The 20,240-nt window shown below is 42.2% G+C and overlaps 1 protein-coding gene across 1 annotated transcript; it reads right to left on the reverse strand.

The window, feature by feature from the left end:
• Positions 1–19,399: 19,399 nt before the first annotated feature.
• Positions 19,400–19,942, reverse strand: LOC143850257 (uncharacterized). Its single transcript, XM_077359521.1, has one exon. The coding sequence runs from the start codon at positions 19,940–19,942 to the stop codon at positions 19,400–19,402; it is 543 nt and encodes a 180-aa protein (XP_077215636.1).
• Positions 19,943–20,240: the final 298 nt, after the last annotated feature.

A 20,240-nucleotide genomic window follows, 5' to 3' on the forward strand; every position in this document is an offset into this window, starting at 1 on the left:
CAAGCTCTAGGAGCTTGCTTCAATCCATATAAAGCTTTATCAAGCCTGAAGACATGATTTGGATGTTTGAAGTCTTCAAAACCTGGAGGTTGCTCAACATACACTTCCTCTTGGATATAGCCATTTAGGAAGGCACTTTTGACATCCATTTGATACAGTTTAAATCCTTTATGAGATGCATATGCCAAGAGTATCCTAATAGCTTCCATACGGGCAACAGGAGCAAATGTCTCATCATAGTCTATTCCTTCCTCCTGATTGTACCCTTGGGCTACAAGCCTAGCTTTATTTCTAGTGATAATTTCATTTTCATCCAATTTGTTTCTATACACCCATCTCGTGCCAATGACTGGATGATCACTAGGTCTAGGCACTAGCCTCCACACCTTGTTCCTTTCGAATTGACTCAACTCTTCTTGCATAGCCATCAACCAATATTCATCCTTTTCGGCTTCTTTGATGGATTTTGGTTCTAATTCGGATAGGAACGCCAAGTTGTTACTCACACTACGATAATATGATCTAGTTCTTACTGGCGATGTGGCATCACCTAAGATTTGGGATTCAGGATCATCTACCAATATTCTCCTATCCCTAGGCAATGAGTCATCATCTGCATTCTCAACTTCCTCACTAGGTAATGTGTTACTTGTAGATGTATGGGGATGAACATTTGTTTTAGGTAAGAGATGTTTAATAGGTTCATCCTCATCGTGTGGCATTTCTTAAGGTGTTGGCTCTCTCTCATCAAATGTCACATGCATGGATTCTTCTATAACTAGAGTTCTTCTATTGAATACTCTATATGCCTTGCTATGTGAAGAATACCCTAAGAATATGCCATCATCCGACTTCTTATCAAATTTGTGTAGATTATCTTTAATGTTTAAGATGAAGCATTTACAACCAAACACTCTAAAATAGCTTATATTTGGTTTCAAGTTTTTCCAAAGCTCATAAGGTGTTTTCTTAGAAATTGGCCTTATATATACCCTATTTATGATATAGCAAGCGGTGTTAACCGCCTCCGCCCAAAAATATCTAGGGAGATCATTTTCATGCAACATAATTCTAGCCATTTCTTGGAGGGTTCGGTTCTTTCTTTCTACAACCCCATTTTGTTGAGGTGTCCTAGGTGCCGAAAAATTGTGTTTGATGCCATGTTCATTACAGTAAGTGTCAAAATGTACATTTTCAAATTCCGTTCCATGGTCACTCCTAATATAAGATATGGCAATACCTTTTTCATTTTGTATTTGATTACACAATTTAAGGAAATTTTCATAGGTTTCATCTTTATGTGCTAAAAATATAACCCATGTAAATCGTGAGTAGTCATCCACAACTACAAACACGTACCTCTTTCCACCTAGGCTACTAGTTTTCATTGGTCCAAAAAGGTCCATATGAAGTAGTTGCAAGGGGTAGGTGGTTGAAATCATATTTTTTGGGGCAAATGAGCTTTTTAATTGTTTGCCTAATTGACAAGTTCTACAAATGTGATCTTTGGTGTATTCGAACTTAGGCAATCCTCTAACAATTTCTTTTGAGGAGAGGGTCGAAATGAGATCCATTCCGGCATGACCCAACCTCCTATGCCACAACCAAGAATCTTCACTAATGGCATTAAGACAAGTCACATTTTGGAGTCTAAGATCATCTAGTCCAATAGTGTAAATGTTATTGTCTCTAGAACCTATGAATTTCACTTTTCCATCTATCTTATTTTAACAATGCATTTGTCAGGGTTGAAGATTACTTCAAAACCATTGTCATACAATTGACTATTGCTAATAAGATTATGGGACAAGCCATCAACATAAAGTACATCATGTATGAGAGAGGTAGAGTTACCTATGGTGCCTTCTCCTTTGACTTTTCCTTTCTTATTATCTCCAAAGGTAACGTCTCCACCATCCTTGAGTGATAGGGATGCGAATTGAGTGAGGTCTCCTGTCATGTGTCTAGAGCATTCCCTATCAAGGTACCATGTGTTCTTCTTGTTATGGCTTTTAAGGCATACCTACATATGAATAGGCAAGTGAGATCCCTTAGGTACCCAAATCTTCCTAATCTTGATATGTCCATTTATTTTCACTTTAGAGTTCAATTTGATTTTATCTTGTTTAGCATGCATACAAGTAATTTTATAATGACCTTCTAAACCACAATAAAAGCAAGTTTTTGTACTACTAGAAGAAACCTTTACAAATTTATTTTATAGTTTGATATGGTAGTATTCCATTTATGTCCAAGTCCACTTTTATCATGTGACATTCTTTGAATATTGACAAGCCTATTCAATTTTAGTGAACTATGTTCAAATTTTTCAAAGAGTTTCTTTAGTTCATCATGTTCATGAGATAGTTTGCTATTTTCATGCTTTAGCTTGTTGTTTTCAATAGAAAGTTCTTGTCGATTTTCATTTAAGATTTTGATGGTAGCATTTAAATCATGAATTTTAATTTTATATTTTTCATTTTCATCATCTAAAAATCCATGGTCTTTCTTTAACCAACCAAATTCTTTTGTCATGTTAGCAAGAGAATTTTCAAGTGATGCATTTTTATCAAATTCAATCTCAAGTTCATCATGTGCATTTTGCAAGGAATCTAGCACTTCTTTTAAAACAATGACATCATTTAAAGTGTTTACCTCTTTATTGTCGTTTGTTGAGGCCATGAAACAAACATTTTTGCTAACAAGCAATCTTCTCCATCATTTTGTTCGCCGTCACTTTCAATTTTCTCATCCCATGTGGCGGTCATTCCTTTCTTGCCGTCTCTTCTCTTGAAGCGATTATTTGAGGTAGGCTCATTGTTGAGTGGACAATCCGGGCGAATGTGTCCAAGCTTCTTGCAATCGTAGCATCGGGGTTGAGAAGATCCGTCACCGAGCACTTCTTTCTTCTTGAATGGAGGATTGGTTCTTCTATTTTTCATGCCTCCCATGTTTCTTTGTAAGAATTTGATCCTTCTTGTTAGGAGGGCAACTTCATCTTCCATGTCTTCCTTTGCATCTTCATTACCACCTGCATTACAAGCAAAAGCAACTCCTTTTCCTTTTTCAATTTTAGTTTCAATTTCGGGTGCTTTTGTTTTGAAAATCATCTCATGCGTTATCAAGGACCCTATTAGTTCATCTAGGTTTAATGTATTCATGTCCTTGGCTTCGGTGATTACGGAGGTTTTGGATTCCCATGATAAAGGTAGGGATCTAAGGATTTTGTTCACTAAATCTCTAATTGAAAATTGCTTTCCAAGTCCCCTTAGTCCATTTACAAGGTTAGTGAATCTAGTGTACATGTCGGCAATAATTTCATCGGGTGTCATTTGAAAGAGTTCATATTGCCTAAAAAGATGATTCATTTTAGATTCTTTAACTTGGTTGGTTCCCTCATGGGTGACTTCTAAGGTGTCCCAAATTTCTTTAGCCGAATTCAAATTTGACACTCTATTGAATTCTCCGGGTGATAAAGCACAAATTAGGGAATTCATGGCTTTGGCATTGTAGTTTGAGGCTTGTTGTTCGGCTTCGGTTCAATCGTTTAGATTTCTAGTGGGTAATATATATTCATTATTAATGGCTCTCCACATTTGGTAATCTTGGGTTAAAAAGATTTTCATTTTGGTTTTCCAAAATCCATAATTTGTTCAATCAAAATAGGGTGGCCTAGTGTTTGAGTAACCTTCATGGTGTTGAGGGTAGTTTGCCATTTTTAGAATCTTTAGGGTTTAAAAAAAAAATTAGAGACGAGGCTCTGATACCAATTGAAATATACAAGAGGGGGGTGAATTGATTTTAACACTAAATTATGCCTTTTGAAAATTTAAGAATTGAACTTAATTTGATTTATCTTCTCTTGATTAGATTTTTTGGTTAGTGCAAATAAGTTTAAACAAAATGAAATGCCAAACCAAAAAGAAATGAAAGTGCAAGAACAAGAAAAAACACACCGATATATAGTGGTTCGGGCAAAGCCCTACTCCACTCTTCTTAAGATCGTCCTTAAGGTTTTCCACTATTGTGAGACCTCCACGATGCCCGGCTCCGAGGCGATTACACTTCCAAGGGATATTAAATAAGGAGCCCTTACACCTTTACACCGACTCTCCCTCTTCGCCGAGTTCTAAGCGATGCTCCCTAGGGTATTAAGGTAGGATGCCCTAGCTACCTTTACAAGAAATAGAAGTTGAATAGCTTGGCTTCTCTTGAAAGCTTGATACACTTTGTAGTCCCTTGATTGCTCTTGAATAGTGGTTGCAAGTGAAAGCTCTAAATCCAAACTCAAAAGATTTGCAAGTTGCAAGGCAAGTTTGGGAAAAACAAATTCTTAAGCTCAAATGGGTTGCAAGTGTGTTTGAAGGCTTAAGGAAGTTTTTCAAATGTTCAAGAGAGAGGAAATAATCCTCTTGTAAAAATTTGACCGTTTTGGGTGTTGTTATCAAAAATCACAGATTAATTCAAATCCCAACGGCTCTTTTCTCAGCTATCGCGAGGTTCTCGGAGCTCCGAGAGAACGGCCATAAGAAGAAAAAATTCTACTGGACCATTTCTCGGAGTTCCGAGAAAATGGCGAGAAGCTACTGGACCATTGCTCGGAGTTCCGAGCTCGGAGCTCCGAGAAAAATCTCGGAGTTCTGAGAAGCCTAAAAATCAGCAAACTCTTATTTTTATTGCTTGTTTGATTTTTGGGCTTTTGGAACTCAATTCCTATGATAAATTTGGAATGTTTATGAGGGTCCCAACATGTTGGTCCACCACATAACCATTCACTAAACCATTTTAGTTCTTAAGTGTTTTTGAAAACTCTTTTGAAAATCTTGCCTTGAACTAATAAATCTAAAGAGAAAGGATGTACAATGATACATATGTAACCTTCAACTTCTCTTCAATCTTGGTCTTCAATTGATCTTCCATCTTGTGTATGCTTGCTTGAGAGATGATGTGAGCTCCACTTAGCTCATTTGACTCTTGTGTTGGTACGTCTTCAAGTATGACCATGTAGTGTGTTGGTTTCTTCAATGATCAATCCTATCTTAAACACAACACTTCAAGGCAAATTGATTAGTATTCAATAACACAATCAATTATGTTTAGAATCATCAAAACAAGATAGGAGAGTAGACCCTTAGGCTTACAGCCCTAGTTATCTTTTTGTCTTAGGAGACATGTCATGTCTTATTAGAGCCCTTATCAGAGTCATTAGCATATGAGTCTGTCTTTAAGTGTTAGGAATCAGTCTTTCAGTTTCAGGAGTCAGTCCTATCATCATAGGGGTTAGGATTTTGTCCAACCTCTCATCAAATCATGTGATCTTTATCCACTCCTGCAAGGTATAGTATGCTGTCCAACCCTTGCAGAGTCGTGATTCTGTCCAATTCCCCCGCAAAGCATAGGATGTTGTCCCACCTTTGCAGGATATCAAGAGTATGTCCTACCCTTATGATGATAGGATTTTATCCTCTTGTGTCAAAACAACAAAAATATTTCAAACACATCTGAAAAACCAAAAATCTCAAAAATCAAGAGTCATTCAGAGTAGTTAGGAGAATCTTTTCCGAACTACATTGGCTTGATCCCTTTTTCACAGGGTACGTAGTGCAGCTTGGGATCCACATCCCAAGTCCAGCCAAACCTTTAAAAATAAACATTTTAAACCTTCAAAAAAATATAAAATTCTTCAAAACCTTTTCGAAAATATCTTCTTCTAGAGTTAGGAGTCTGTCCTAGCAGTTTATGGTGTTTAGAGTTAGGAGGATGTCCTGATTTGTATTGATATGGTGTGTCTTGTCGTGTGAGTGTCCCTAGAGTTAGGAGGCCTCAAGTTGATCGATTAGACATTTAGTCGAACCGATGGCTAGACTAAGAAGCATATAGTCAGCCCATGGTTTTCTTTAGGATGCACAGCCTAGTTACACATAGGATATAGGGCCCACCTGCATTAGCTTAAGGCTAATCAACTTGCATTAGTTAGGGCATATAGAGAGTCCTAAAAATTACAATTCACCTGAACTTAAGCAATCGTGTAAAAAGGCTTTAAAAATCAGTCGAGTCTAGTGGATCGAGTCTAGGATAGCGGTTCTAGATGGTTAGGCATTGTAGTTTAGAATAGGTCATCAAACTACGTTGACTCCGATTCTTCCAGAGGCCGGGATACGTAGTACAGCTGGGATGGACGGCCATCTTGGTCTGAGTCAAGTCTTGCATTAGAGTTTTAGGATTCATCTTGTCCATTCATGTATAGAGTTGATTTGTGTTGTATGTTTTGCTGTGTTTTCTTATTTTCATGTACAGATCCTATACCTTTAGCTGTAGCATGCATATGTTTGCACACCAGAATTTAGATACCAATTAGGTATGACACTCATAACCTAGCTATTCTTAGGCAGCACTTATTTCATTTTCTTTTATCTGTGCTTATTAATCATCTCCAAGACATGCATGATTAGATAGACGTCTTCTCGGAGATATATGTTCCCATTTCACATGACTTTTGCCCAAAACTCTTCAAAATCAATAATAAATGGCATAAGAGCCAGGTGCTTGCACTTGGGCGGACGAGGTGCTCTTCGGACCTTCCAAATTCGTGACCAGGCACGAACCTTCTTTTATATCTCTGGTTATCCGTTGCAACAGAGCATAGTATGGGATCCAGGGCCCACTTCCTTGGATGACGACTCTTCTTTGTTTAAGGTACGCCTCGAATCCGGGCTAGTCCCCGAATCGAGAGGTATCTCCCTTTGTATCGCCACTCATGCTGTGAGGGGCACTTCTTTTGAGATTTCCTGGGTAGAGCTCTCCATTCATGTGGATGATCCTGAGACTGTTCGTGTGGGGGCTCGTCCCCCGCCTCTCTCGGATCGGGGTCCACAATAATAAAAATTATTTTCCATAGTTTTATTTTCCTTAGACCCAACCACGCCTTTTTTCTATTGAACTTATTTCAGTGACTCATCTCTTTTTTTTTAAAGGAAAAAAAAAGGAGATGATTTTTTCGCAACCCCCACTCCCCCCCCCCCCCCCCCCGCCCCTCTGGATTATGGATTATGTGCCACCTTCTCACGTGAATTATGGCAGACTTTAACGCTTTTTGACGTCAAATTACGTGAGAGAGGGAGGGGGTGCATATTCCTACAGGAGGATGAAAAATCATCACCCTAAAAAAGGGCAGTGATAAATCGCCCCAAATATCTTAAATCGACCCCCTGTGTGTCTTTCTCTCGTCAGGGTTAGAGAGAGAAAGCCACATAGAGGGTCGATTTAGGATATATGGGGGGCGAATTATCACTCCCTGAAAAAAAATGTCCCAATAGTGCACTTAAACCAAAGCACGTTTTCTGTCTCGAAATGTATTTCTTTCCCAAAAGTGCCCTCGCACCAGGGTTTTAAATTTCGGTTTCGGAGGTAACCAAAACCGAAAGTTTTGTCGAAATCACGAAATTCGGTAAAGGCGCATGAAATGTCGTTTTTTTGAGCAGAAATTTTGGTTCGGCTGAAATTCGGTAAATGAATAAAAAATTAATATTTTTTTCCAAATTACGTTGAAATTGCCGGAATTTTCGAAATTTGGTAAGTTTCGGCGGTTTTGGTTTCGGTACGTTTCGGTGTCGGTCTTGACCAAAATCCGAAATTTGGTCGAAATTTAAAACCATGCCGCGCACAACACAATCAAAACCTTGTCTTTTGTCCCAAAAGTGCCCTTAAACCATACATAGAGAGTCCTTTCCTTTTTAGCCGATCGTTATTAGCCATTGATTAGCAGACGTCGATGATAAATTCACACCCCTTGTAGGATAATTTGCCCCATTTAAGTGAAAAAGCGTTAAAGTAAGTAGGCCATCTCACTATAATTCACACCAGGGGCCCAAACGAGAGAGCGAGCGACAGAGAGAGAGAGAGGGAGATTGTTTCCCAGGTAATGGCTTTCAAACGGCCCTCTTTCCTAACTGCTCAGTAATAGACCGACCAAAAAGTGACCCAGACCCGCGGGTCTACTCCCTCTTTCCTAACTGCTCAATAATAGACCTGGCAAAAAGTGACCCGGGCCCACGGGTCCACAACACCTGCCTGTAATTTACGGGTCCGGATCACTAAATTAGTGACCTGTTGAAATTTGACCCTTGCCCGAATGGGTCCCGTCAAAACTGGGCCTGGCTTGGTGAACCCGCGGGTGCCCATAGAAACCCAAATGGTCGAGATTTTGAATGGTGTAAGCCCTTATAGTCCCGTATTTTTCATAAAGTACGGTGCGGACCACATCATAGGATGATCTAAACCGTCCATGTGATGGAACGCAACGTAAAAAGGTTGTGCCCCTAAAATCATTTCCAGAGGATGATCCTAGCCCTCCGATATATAGAGGTTTCCATAAATAAAAAGATGCAATTCCTCCATAGATCAGTGGGCTAGGATCATCCTATGGAAATGATTTTTTGGGCACAACCTATTTAAGTTATGGTCCATCACAAGGATGGGTTGGATTATCCTATATATTATAGTGTGGGAATTTTAAAAAAAATATGGGTGACCCACGGGTCCACCTGGCCCGTACGGGTGGGGTACGGGTTCACCAAATTTTAACCCGTAAAATTACGGGTCATTTATGACCCAGCCCATACCACCCGGACCCGTACGGGTTGGGTGAAACCCGGCCTGGCACAACCCGTTTGCTAATGCAATTTGTTTATTAAAAGACTTTCCTATTTTTTGTGTACCCCTATTTTTTAGCATACATGGAACCTATCGCTATTTTTCGGGAAATAAGACTAATTGCAACTTGGGTGTGTTAGGCCCAAAATTGGTAACAGATACGGCAGTGAGGAAAGAGCTGATCTGGTGGGCCCAAGGTGTTGACTTAAGAGTATTATGTCCTGCACAAGAACGCACGAGGTCAGAAGACCAACCTGGAGTTGTTGCTCTGGACGGGCCCTTCGACACTCAAGTCAATATGGGCAGAAGAGTAGAGCCAAAACTTGGGATTGTAGCTTAGGGATTCGATCCCCTACCTTGGCATGGGTGTAGGCTATTTATAGTGAGAGCTCTGGGGTGGTTGAATTACCTACCCCGGGACAGGTGTCGGGGCATGTGTGGACTTGATTTTTACCTGCTCTTGGCAGATTACAAGGCTACCCCTGGGGCTGGTGTCAACCTCAGGGTGGGCCCTTCAGGGGGCCACATGTCGGCAGTTAATTGGACATGGCTTTTCATACCCCATCATTTGCCCCTGGTTCTTCAAGTCATTGTAGTGACTTGGGGAAGCATGAGAGGTTGCATTCCTGAGCGGTTGAATGAGCCGAGGTTCGGGATGACCAGAAATACGAAGTGGAAGCCTGGCCGGCCAAGCCCTCTGCACGGCCTGGGATGACCAGAAACAAGTAGAATATCCTGGCCGGCCAAGCCCTCTGCATGACCTGGGACGACCAGAAATATGAAGTGAAATTTTCTGGCCGGCCAAGCCCTCTGCACGGCCTGGGACGACCAGAAACAAGTGGAATATTCTGGCCGGCCAAGCCCTCTGCACTGCCTGGGACGACCAGAAATAAGTGGAACTTTCTGGCCGGCCAAGCCCTCTACACGGCCTAGAACGACCAAAAACAAGTGGAATATTCTGGCTGGCCAAGCCCTCTGCACGGCCTGGGACGACTAGAAATAAGGAGTAAAATATTCTGGCCGGCCAAGCCCTCTGCACGGCCTGGGACGACCAGAAACAAGTGGCATATTCTGGCTGGCCAAGCCCTCTGCACGGCCTGGGACGACCAGAAATAAGTGGAATATTCTAGCAGGCCAAGCCCTCTGCATAGCCTGGGACGACCAGAAACAAGTGGAATATTCTGGCCGGCTTGGGACGACCAGATTTTTGTCGTTTTATGCACGCACCATATCCTGGCCGGCTTGGGACGACCAGATTTTTATCGTTTTATGCACGCGCCATATCATAGCCGGCTTGAGACGACCAGGTTTTTGTCGTTTTACGCACGCGCCATATCCAGGCCGGCTTGAGACAACCAGATTTTTGTCGTTTTGCACAACGCGCCATATCCTGGCCGGCTTGAGACGACCAGATTTTTGTCGTTTTATGCGCGCGCCTCCTGGCCGGCTTGAGACGACTAGATTTTTGTCGTTTTATGCACGCGCCATATTCTGGCCGGCCTTGGACGCCATATCAAAGACTAGACACTTTTTCATACTCATGTTGTACGCATACACACACAAAATACATACATACACTATACGTGTATGTATTATACGTATAATTGTACGTATACATATGTGTCGCCTCACGTTGTGTGCTCTGCTTCATTAATGAGAGACACGTGGCGGCCCTTGGTTCACGAAGGTGAACCGCCTCAAGTCTCGAATGCTATAAGAAGCGGTAACTTACCCATTCACTCTTCACTTTTCACTTTTACTTTCTCTCTGCTTCGCTTCTTCTGTTTTGCCTGTTCGGGTTTGCGATTAGCTTTTTGGTCGTGGTCGTTGCTGAATTAGGTACTTTTGGACCGGTAATCTTCTTTTTAGTGCGTCTTTCCTTTATGGGTATGAAATATCATTAGAGAAGAAAGTTGTTCTCCTCATTTGTGTCAAGTTTTAGGAGTCATAAATGCAATCACATGTTCTTGTTTGTGTTATTAAGTGTAGATGATATGTACAGTTTATTCATTAGCTAAATCTTATACTTGACATACAAATTCATCAAATCCCCGCATCTTTTACTGCTTGTCTGAATTCTGAGGACTTGGGTTCAAATTGGATTTATTTTATCAACTGTTGGAAGAACGAATGCTCAATGATCTGTCTAAAATTTCGCAACAAAGTGAATAGGTTGAAAAGGACAAGCTTTGTCCTGATGTGGAATTAAAGTAGTACCCATGTTGGGAATCTTCCTCTCAAGGGATTTTCAATTACTTTGAAAGATTACATAATAATGATCTACTATATGTGCTGTTTTGATGTGTATGTTTTTGGTTAGCCTCCATATACTTCAAGTTCCTGAATAAAATGGATTATAGATTATCGTTGCTTGCATAATATACTATCAGATACCTGATTGTTACCAGTTAATTGTGAGTAGTGTAATGGTTTAAAATGCCTGCAAGGGCTCGAGGTCAAATTGATTGCATGCTGCCCAGCCCTTTGTTTTTTTTATTTTCGGATTTTTAAAGCCCAAATCACCAAAAATAAACATCTCAATCTTGTAGATCTCGTCGAGCCGGTCAGTTCGACATATGGCCGCCCAAATTTGGCCAAAAGACGAGAGAGTTATGCCTGTTTAAAGTTTTCAGTCCATAACGCTGTTTTTGTTCAAGGTTTTTAGAAATTATCCTGTCGAGTAACTTTTGGGTTGCTTCTGGCCAGAATTGTTCGAAGCTGTTAACTAGAAAATTGTTCATTATAATATTTCCTAAAACTGTCTTATTGAGCAAAGTTTTTCATAAAAGTTTTTTAATATGTCAAAAACTACTTACAAGCTTCAATTTTTCTGAAAAACCTGTCATTTCTGCAACAGCAGCTTGTTGGCAATTTTTAGGCTATTTAGGCTATTTCAGGTATGTTTCGTCGGAAGCCGCAGAAGGAAAAATGTTCTTCACAAGATTTTTTAATAATTTGTCTTTGAGCGAATTTTTCCAGAAACGATATTTTGAGCGTCAAAACGGAGCCCGAATTTTCAGTTAAAACACTAATGTCTTTTAATGGTAATGGATCGGAAGAGGTCATTTTCCGGCCACTTCTGGCTAAATCCAAACGAAGTGGTCAACTGAGAGAATGTTTCTTATGCTAAGATCTACAATTTTGATTAGTAGAGTTTTGATGGTTTTGATGTTTGAGGGGTCCAAAAGTCAGTGCAAAGCCGTATTTTTCACATTATATGTCATAACTGTGCCATTTCTTGAAAATCACCGATAACTTGAGCTCTATTCAATTTTAATGATTGTTTTGGATGTTTTGAGCTTGGTAGCAAGTTTTAAATCATATATTGAATCATTTTCATGAATTGTTTGGCATTGTTTTACCCTCTTTGGTGAAAATTACATGTTGGGTGGAAATTTCATCTTTATTTTTTTTTTAATTGTTTTGAGCCTATATTGATTCTAATGCTTGTATTGGAATATGATAAGCATGCTAGCAAGTCACAAATCATATATTGATCAATTTTCATGATTTACTTTATATTTTAGAGCCTTATTTGCGAAAATTGCATGTTGTGTAGAGTTCTTTCAATGTTTTTTTTTTATGCTAAATGAGTGGAACCCGTGCTACATGTCAACCTAGACCTCTAAACTTCTAGGATCACTTCCAAATCATGTCTAGACCTTCCAAGTTCCATGAGTCCTCTTTTAGGAGACTTGCTTAGTCTCATTAAGGTGTTTCTCCCTTGGGGACAAGCCTTGTTGTTTAGAGCCTACCCTCAGGGAGGTTACCTTGATTTTGATAGATAGAGTATCCATAGGAGGCATGCCTTGCCTCATTTATAGAGTCCTTCTCTAAGTTGTACACCAACTTGTACCCTCTACTAGTTGAAGACCAACTTGGTCCGTTAGTTGCCTAATCCCTTACTTTATCATTGCAAGGGCGATGATAGGGATACTTGGAGCCCACCTTTGTGTCTAGGAGGCATGCCTTGCTTCATTTATAGAGCCCCTATTTGGAGAAAAGCCTTGTTTCATTTAGAGTGTTTCCCCTTTAGTAGGCTTACCCAGCCTCTTGTTAGAGTCCCCCCTTCTTCTAGAGCGAATCTTTGACTTATTTACTCATCTCTTTTTGGTAGTGTTATTAGAGAGTCTCTGCCTCATTTGTACTCCTTCTCTAGTGTTATTAGCTAGGAGTTTTTTCCATTAGAGACTAACTCAGTCTTATTGGAGGTTACCTGCTCGGGATCTTAGATCATTTTCTTTGTTCTTGGGGTACTTGTCTACCTGTTTGTGGATTGTTACCTCTTGTTTTGGGTTACTAGTTTGTTGGTTTGGGGTTTCCCCTTTACCCTAAGGGTTTTACCCTAGGGTGTTGCTTTGTGTGTTCCCTTTGGCCTTTGACCAAGAGGGTGAAGGTATTTGAAATTTTAAAATCCATAAACATTTGAAATCTTAAAATCGTAAGAACATTGAAACCCTATAAAAATCCAAAAAAAAAAAAACAATTGAATATTTCAAAATTCAAAAAAAATTGAAAATGTAAAAGTCAAAAACATTTGAAAAGCATTAAAAACCTTAAGTCATTTGCGGTGTTAAGTTTTAGTTTGGAGAGTTCGATTTCGAACTACGTTGGCTTGATCCTCTTCCACGAGGTACGTAGTACAGCTCGGGATCCATATCCCAAGTCCAGTCAAACTTTGTAAATAAAAAAAATCCTTTTCAAATCCTTTTGAAAGCTTAAAAACCTTGTTTTTTCGAAAAATCTTCCTCTAGAGTTAGGACTTTGTCCTACATAAAGAGTTTTAGAGTTAGAGTTTGGTCTTTGATTTGGTGTGCTTGTTTGTGCTTGTTTTAGAGTTAGGGGTTTGTCCTAGAGTTATAGGAGCGCCTCCGTCCGGTCAGTTGGCGATCCACATCGCCGACTGATGACTAGAATAGGATGCGTTAGTCCGCCCTTTGTTTTCCTTAGGAGGCACAGCCTAGTTACACATAGGTTGTAGGAACCACCTGCATTAGCTTAGGGCTAACATGCACTTAGTTAGGGCATATAGGGTGTCCTAAAAATCCACAATTCACTGGAATTTAAATAATCGCACAAGAAGCTTTAGTAACTAGTCTGGTCTTTCAAATCGAGTCTAGAATAGAGGTCTAGATGTCTTAGGCATTATAGTTTAGAATAGGTGCGAAGAACTACGTGACTCTGATTCTTGTGGAGGCGGGGATACGTAGGCTTCTTTAGATGAACATCAGACCATCCAAAGACTCGGGTCTAAATCATTTAGAGTTTAGGATTTGTTGTGTTGTCATGTTGTATGTTTTGTTGTGTTTTCTTACTTTCTTGTACAGACCCTATACTTTTAGCTGTAGCGTGCATGTGTTTGTTCACCAGAACTTAGACACCAATTAGGCATGTCACTCGTAACCTAGTTATTCTTAAGTGACATTTAGTTCGGTTCTTTTGTGTGTGCTTATTTTCATCTCCGAGACATGCATGATTAGATAGACGTTTTCTCGGAGATGCGTGTTCCCATTTCACATTATTTTTGCCTAAAACTCTTCGAAGTTAATAAATAAATGGCATGAGAGACCAAGTGTTCGCACTCGGGCAAATTGGGGGTGCTCTTCGGACCTTCTCCATTCGTCATCAGGCACGGACCTTCTGTATCTCTGGTTATGTGTTGCAAGCAGAGCATTTGTTTTTAGGGTTCCATGGCCTATCCATGGATGGCGACTTTGAGTTATTTTAGGTACGTTTTGGTTTGGAGATTTATCCTTAGATCAAGAGGTATCTCATTTATCGCCACTCGTGCTATGCTATGAGGGTGGCACCGTTTCGAGAGTTCCTTGGTAGAGCTCTCCTTCACGTTGTGGAGATCTCAGAGGATTGCAGGGGGATCTCGCGTCCCTCGGCACGGGTCCTCTCAGATCGGGGTCCACACGGCTTCATCATTTTAGTGGAGATCCCAAGAAGGTAAACTTGGAAGAGTGGAGTAGGTCAAGTTGTGACTGAACCACTATAAATCTTGTGCCTTGTGGATGCTTGCCCTTCTCTCTCTCTCTCTCTCTCTCTCTCTCTCTCTCTCTCTCTCTCTCTCTCTCTCTCTCTCTCTCTCTCTCACGTGTAGTGTTTGGTAATCTCTAACCTTACTTATGTTTATGCTTTAATTGAACAAAGGTTAATGAATGCACTAAAGTTAAATATCTAAACCCTAAATTGCATATACCTATTTGAACAAGGGTTAGCTAAATGTGCATGATTAGAAAAGTTTAATCCTTAGATTTTATTTATGTACCTATTTGAACAAGGGTTAAACTAATTAGTATTTAATTAAATAGATGAATTTTTAATCTCCCTTAATTAAGCCTAAAATTTCTAATTGACCAATTCACCCCCCCCCTCTTGGATTGTCACACATGTATTTCATGTTTCCTTTCGGGTATTTTTACTTTTGGCATTTGGCTCTTTGTTTTTCGAGTCTGCATTAAATACCATGACGTGTGGCGCTCAACCGATGGCGGACATGGCTGGCCGTGTGACAGGTTCGCATATAAGAGGGCCAGCGAGGCCTCATTTTTACCATCCGTAACTTTTGTTTTTCTTTTTGCTCTGCTAGTGCGGTTTGTTCATTTCACTTAGTTCGGCGCAACATGCTTGAGTTCGGGGTCAGATTACCCATAGGTAATTCTCTAGTTCGTCTTTTATTTTTCTTTAGCCGCATATGTGTAGTGGTAGTTCTAGTTCGGAGTCCGGTTTAGGGTCTAGCTCAGGTTCGTCCTCAGGAGGGTCTTCCTCCTCAAGCGGTACCAGCTCAGGTTCGTCAGAGAGAACAAGATTGGCCTCAAGTTTAAGAGGGTAACAGGCCATGGCTGGCCGGCCAGATGACGTGGGTGTAGATCCTGAAGGTGACGAGGAGGTAGATAGAGGTTCGGACGAGGTCATCGTGGACCTGAATCTGAGTCTTGTTCGTGTCGAGAATCCGAACTCCCCAACTATTGATAGTAATGGGGGCGAAGAGGATGATGAGGAAGGTAACCTTGATAGGAGAGCGTCAGTCTCCCGTGCTGGGAGTAGGGTAGTCGACATAGTGGCTACTGTGAGGATGGAGGGCGGTATTAGAGAGGGTACCGCAGCCGCTCAGGTGGAAAACACCCTTGATGCTTCTCGATGTAGTGATGTTCGAGATCGATACTGTATTCCTGATCGGTTTACATTGAGAGCGGCTATAGAGGGGGACAGGGCGTGTAATGATAGCGTTGATTTGCGTATATACGAGGAGGCCATGAAGGCTGGTTTTAGGCTACCAATTAGTTCCTTTATAGCAGCTCTACTGAGATTCTACGGCCTGTCCCCTTCTCAAGTGGCGCCGAACTCGTGGTGAACTATAGCCAGCTTTGTCTATTTTGCGCGGTTCGGTCTTCAACGGAGCTTGTCCGTGCCTCTCTTCAGAAGGTGCGCTCAACTAAAAAGCCATCGATTGGGAGGTTGGATTTATATCAGCCAACGAGCTGAAATGAGGATGATCACTGGGATTACGACCTCCATATATACTTGGAAGAGCAGGTTCTTCTATGCCAGCTGTGAAAAAGAATGGCCGATCTCGACGAATTGGTCTTTTGTAAACACAAAGACCATGAGTCGTAAACCGGCTTTAGATGATGACGATGAGGTAACCCTAGGAATGATCCGCGATGAGATCTGTCAGAATGGTCTTATCCATTGCTCGGAGTTTTCCAGACAGGAGGTTTTGGTTGAGATCGGGATTAGTGCCGGTACCCGAACATGTAGGTGTCCTAGGCCGTTCTCAGTTACTTGCACCCTTTTTTTTTGGCGTCGTTCTCAGTCACTTACATCTCCTTTTTGCAGAGATGTAGAAGCAGTCAGCCCGTGAAAAGGTGCGTCAGTCCGTCCTTGGGAAGGGCGATGGCCAGAAGACAAAGGCACCTGAATCGGTTGCTCTTGCCGCTCAGGTTAAAGAAAAAGCCATCTCAGGTGATAAGGGCGGCAAAGCTCCTAAAGCCGCAAAGGTGGTTGAGGGATCTTCGGCCGGTCAAACCACCTGCTCTGGAGATGATGATACACCAGTCCTTGGCTTGGAGGCGGCACCTACTGCCCGGATAGGGGCGGATACCTCCTTTCGCCCGAAGTGGGGAGTGAAAAAAGATGACTGCGGCTTAGACAATGCCTGGGTTGCTCGTGAGATCATCTCGAAGAGCCGTTTACACAAGGACCGGCTTCGTATCCTTAATGAGAACTACAAGACGGTCGAGGCAGGTGGTTTTGGTGCTCTTTACCAGGTACTTCTTCTTAATATGTTCGGCTTGTTCGCCAGTCTTGGGTCGTGACTTGGAACCTTACTTTAGTTCGTATGGTTTTCAGCTCGGATGCTACTAGACTGATATGGCGGATAAGTGCGCCTACTTTTCTAAGACACTGACTTCGTCTAAAGAGAAGGTCGGTAAATTGGAGAAAGACAAGGCCGACTTAGAGACGATTGTTGCGGAGGCGAGGGCTACCATAGAGCGTTTGGCAGGGGAACTTAATGGGCAAAAGGAGTTGACGAGAAAGGCCGTTAATTTTGTAGAAAAACAGCAGGTGAAGCACCAATCTAATCTGGCCAAAGCGGTGAAGGCCAAAGAGGATGAGCTGGTCAACTTAGCCGTTGTGTCGTTCAGGGATGGTTTTGACGAGTGCAAGTCCCTTGTCAAGGCGAAGTTTTCTGACCTGGACCTCGATGACGTGCTCCTTCCCATTCCCGATGAAGACGACCAGGAGACTGGCCAGGGTCAATCCCCCGTCCTTGCTGCCCCGAAGTGGAACTCTCGGCTCCAACACAGTCCGATCCAACTGCGGATCAGGAGATCGTTGATGCCGCTCAATGAACTCCATCTCTCTTTGTCTTGTTATGTATCTCTCCTTTTACTTTAGTACATTTTGGGTCGGCCTTGGGCCAAGATGTACAACGCCCAGAGGGCTTTTTGAAAGGAATATATTTTTTGAATTTTTGCAAGTGTTCGAGTTCATCCATGCATGTTTACGTTCAATTATTTGCTTTAATACGGGGTGCATGTCGATCCATTTGAAGTACATCGTTTAGTTCAATAAGAACGGCCTGGATGATATAAATTCTTACTGAAAGAATTAGGGCACCTCTTAAGATCTTAGGTCCCCTACTTTAGTCTATTCCGATTAGAGATATGTTTCCGGCCTCAATGGGGATAACTTAAGGCGAAAGAAGTTAGCCCAAGCTTTCATTAAAAAGTTTTATTGGTTTTCCACCTCAACTCATCCCGACCAGAAATGTATTTCCGGTGTTCATGGAAATGGTTGAAGTGAACCAAGTTAGCCCGAGCTGAATGACTTGGGCTTTCATCAAAGGTTTTATTGGTTTTCTGCTTCAACTTACCCTGACCAGAAATGTATTTCCGGTCTTCATGTAAATGGTCAAAGTGAACCAAGTTTGCCCGAGCTGAATGACTTGGGCTTTCATCAAAAGTTTTATTGGTTTTCTGCTTCAACTTACCCTGACCAGAAATGTATTTCCGGTCTTCATGGAAATGGTCGAAGTGAACCGAGTTAATATTAATGAGAGGTGAACGGATCAACGACTTGCAAAATGCCGTTGTTTTTTTCATTATTTACAAAAATTCTAGTGCGATTACATCTGCTTTCTTTTTCCCTTTCTTCTTTCTCATGAGGATGCTCCTCCTTCGACAGGCTACTGATAGTACTTCCTCAGGTTCTTGGAGTTCCAGGCATGGGGGAGCTGGTGTTCGTCGAGAGTCTCCAACTTGTAACTGCCAGGTCGGATCACTTTGACCACTTTGTACGGCCCTTCCCAAGTGGGGGAGAGTTTTCCGACCTTTCTCAGTTGGGACACGGCCTCTTTTCTCAGGACCAGGTCGCCCACGTGGTATTCTCTGGGGCGGATTTTGGTGTCTTGGTAGTGAGACACCCTTTGTTTATATACTGCGGCTCGAATCTGGGATTCTTCGCAACTTCTTAGAGTAGGTCTAGATTAGCACGGAGCCGGCCCTCGTTCAGTAGCTCGTTGAAGTAGGTCACACGCGGAGAGGGGACGACGATGTCGATCGGGATTATGGCTTCAGTTCCAAAAGTCAAGTTGCAGGGGGATTCTCCTGTCGCACTGCGCGGAGTAGTGCGGTATGCTCATAAGACATGGTACAACTCGTCGGCCCATCGCCCCGCCTTTTCATCTAACCTCTTCTTGATGCCTTGAAGGAGAATTCTATTTGTAACTTCTGTCTGCCCATTGGTCTGAGGGTGGGCCACAGAGGTGAACCGCTGCTCAATCTTAAGGTCTGTACAGAATTTTTGAAAACTTTTGTTATCGAACTGTTTGCCATTGTCCGTTATCAGAACTCGGGGGATTCCAAATCGACAAATCACAAACTTCTAGAAAAATGCTTGGATGTTTTGTTGGGTGATCTTGGCGAGGGGCTCTGCTTCCACCCACTTCATGAAGTAGTCTATGGTGACTACCACAAATTCTCGGCCCCCCCTGGAGCTAGTGGGAAGGGCCCTAAGATGTCCATTCCCCATACAGCAAAAGGAAGCGGGCTGATTATGGGGGCCATTGGAACGGCTGGTTGGTGACTGGCGTTTGAGAACTTTTGACACCTCTCGCATTTCTTTACCAGATTCAGAGCGTCTTTCCTCAGGGTCAGCCAATATAGGCCCCTAAGTAATACCTTGATGGCTAGAGCTTTGCCTCCTAGATGTTCTCCGCAGATCCCCTCATGCGTCTCTAAATCACTTGACGTGCTTTCCTTTTCTCTTCAGGGAGATTGCCACTGCGCATGTAATTAACGATATCGTCCATCCAACATGGTTCATGATCCACTTGCATTACCTCGACAACTTCATTTTCAATGCTGGATTTTTTCAAGAATTCCATATATATGTTTCCCAACGCCGTATATCTAGAGGCCGCGAGTTTGGAGAGTACGTTTGCTTTTCCATTCTCCGTTCTTGGGACGCGCGCTATCTGAAAACTAGTAAATTTGTCGACGAGCTGGCGGACTTGCGCCAGGTATTTACGCATGCGGTTGTCGCACGCCTCGTATGTCCCATGTACTTGGTTAACGACCAACTGAGAGTCGCTATATACTTTCAATCTTTGGGCTCGGGTTTGAATTGCCAGTTTCATTCCGGCTATGAGAGCCTCGTACTCTGCCTCATTGTTCGATGCCTGGAACCCAAACCTTACGGCGTAGTCCATGACGAAGTTTTCGAGCCCTGTGAGGATTAGCCCTGCTCCACATCCTTGGTAGTTCGAGGATCCATCCATGTGCAATTCTCAGAGCGGCACTTCCTCCAACTCGTCTTTTTCCTCGGTTCTTCACCCGGAGGTTGATTGATGGTCGCATCGCTTTGCCCCCTGGTGTTCTGTCGACTTTTTCACCCGGAGGTTGATTCCTTTTGACTTTAGCAGGCACAGTGCATTCAACAACGAAATCATCCAACACTTGGGCCTTATCGCTGGTCGAGGTAGATACCGGATATCAAATTCACTGAGTTCTACCGCCCACCTTACTAGTCGCCCTGAGGTGTCCAGGCGATGGAGAATCTGCCTCAGTGGTTGGTCA

Source organism: Tasmannia lanceolata, unplaced genomic scaffold, assembly GCF_043159265.1.
Source record: "Tasmannia lanceolata isolate RefF3 unplaced genomic scaffold, GAP_Taslan_0.1 ptg000018l, whole genome shotgun sequence".
In the NCBI taxonomy this organism is placed as follows: Eukaryota; Viridiplantae; Streptophyta; class Magnoliopsida; order Canellales; family Winteraceae; genus Tasmannia; species Tasmannia lanceolata.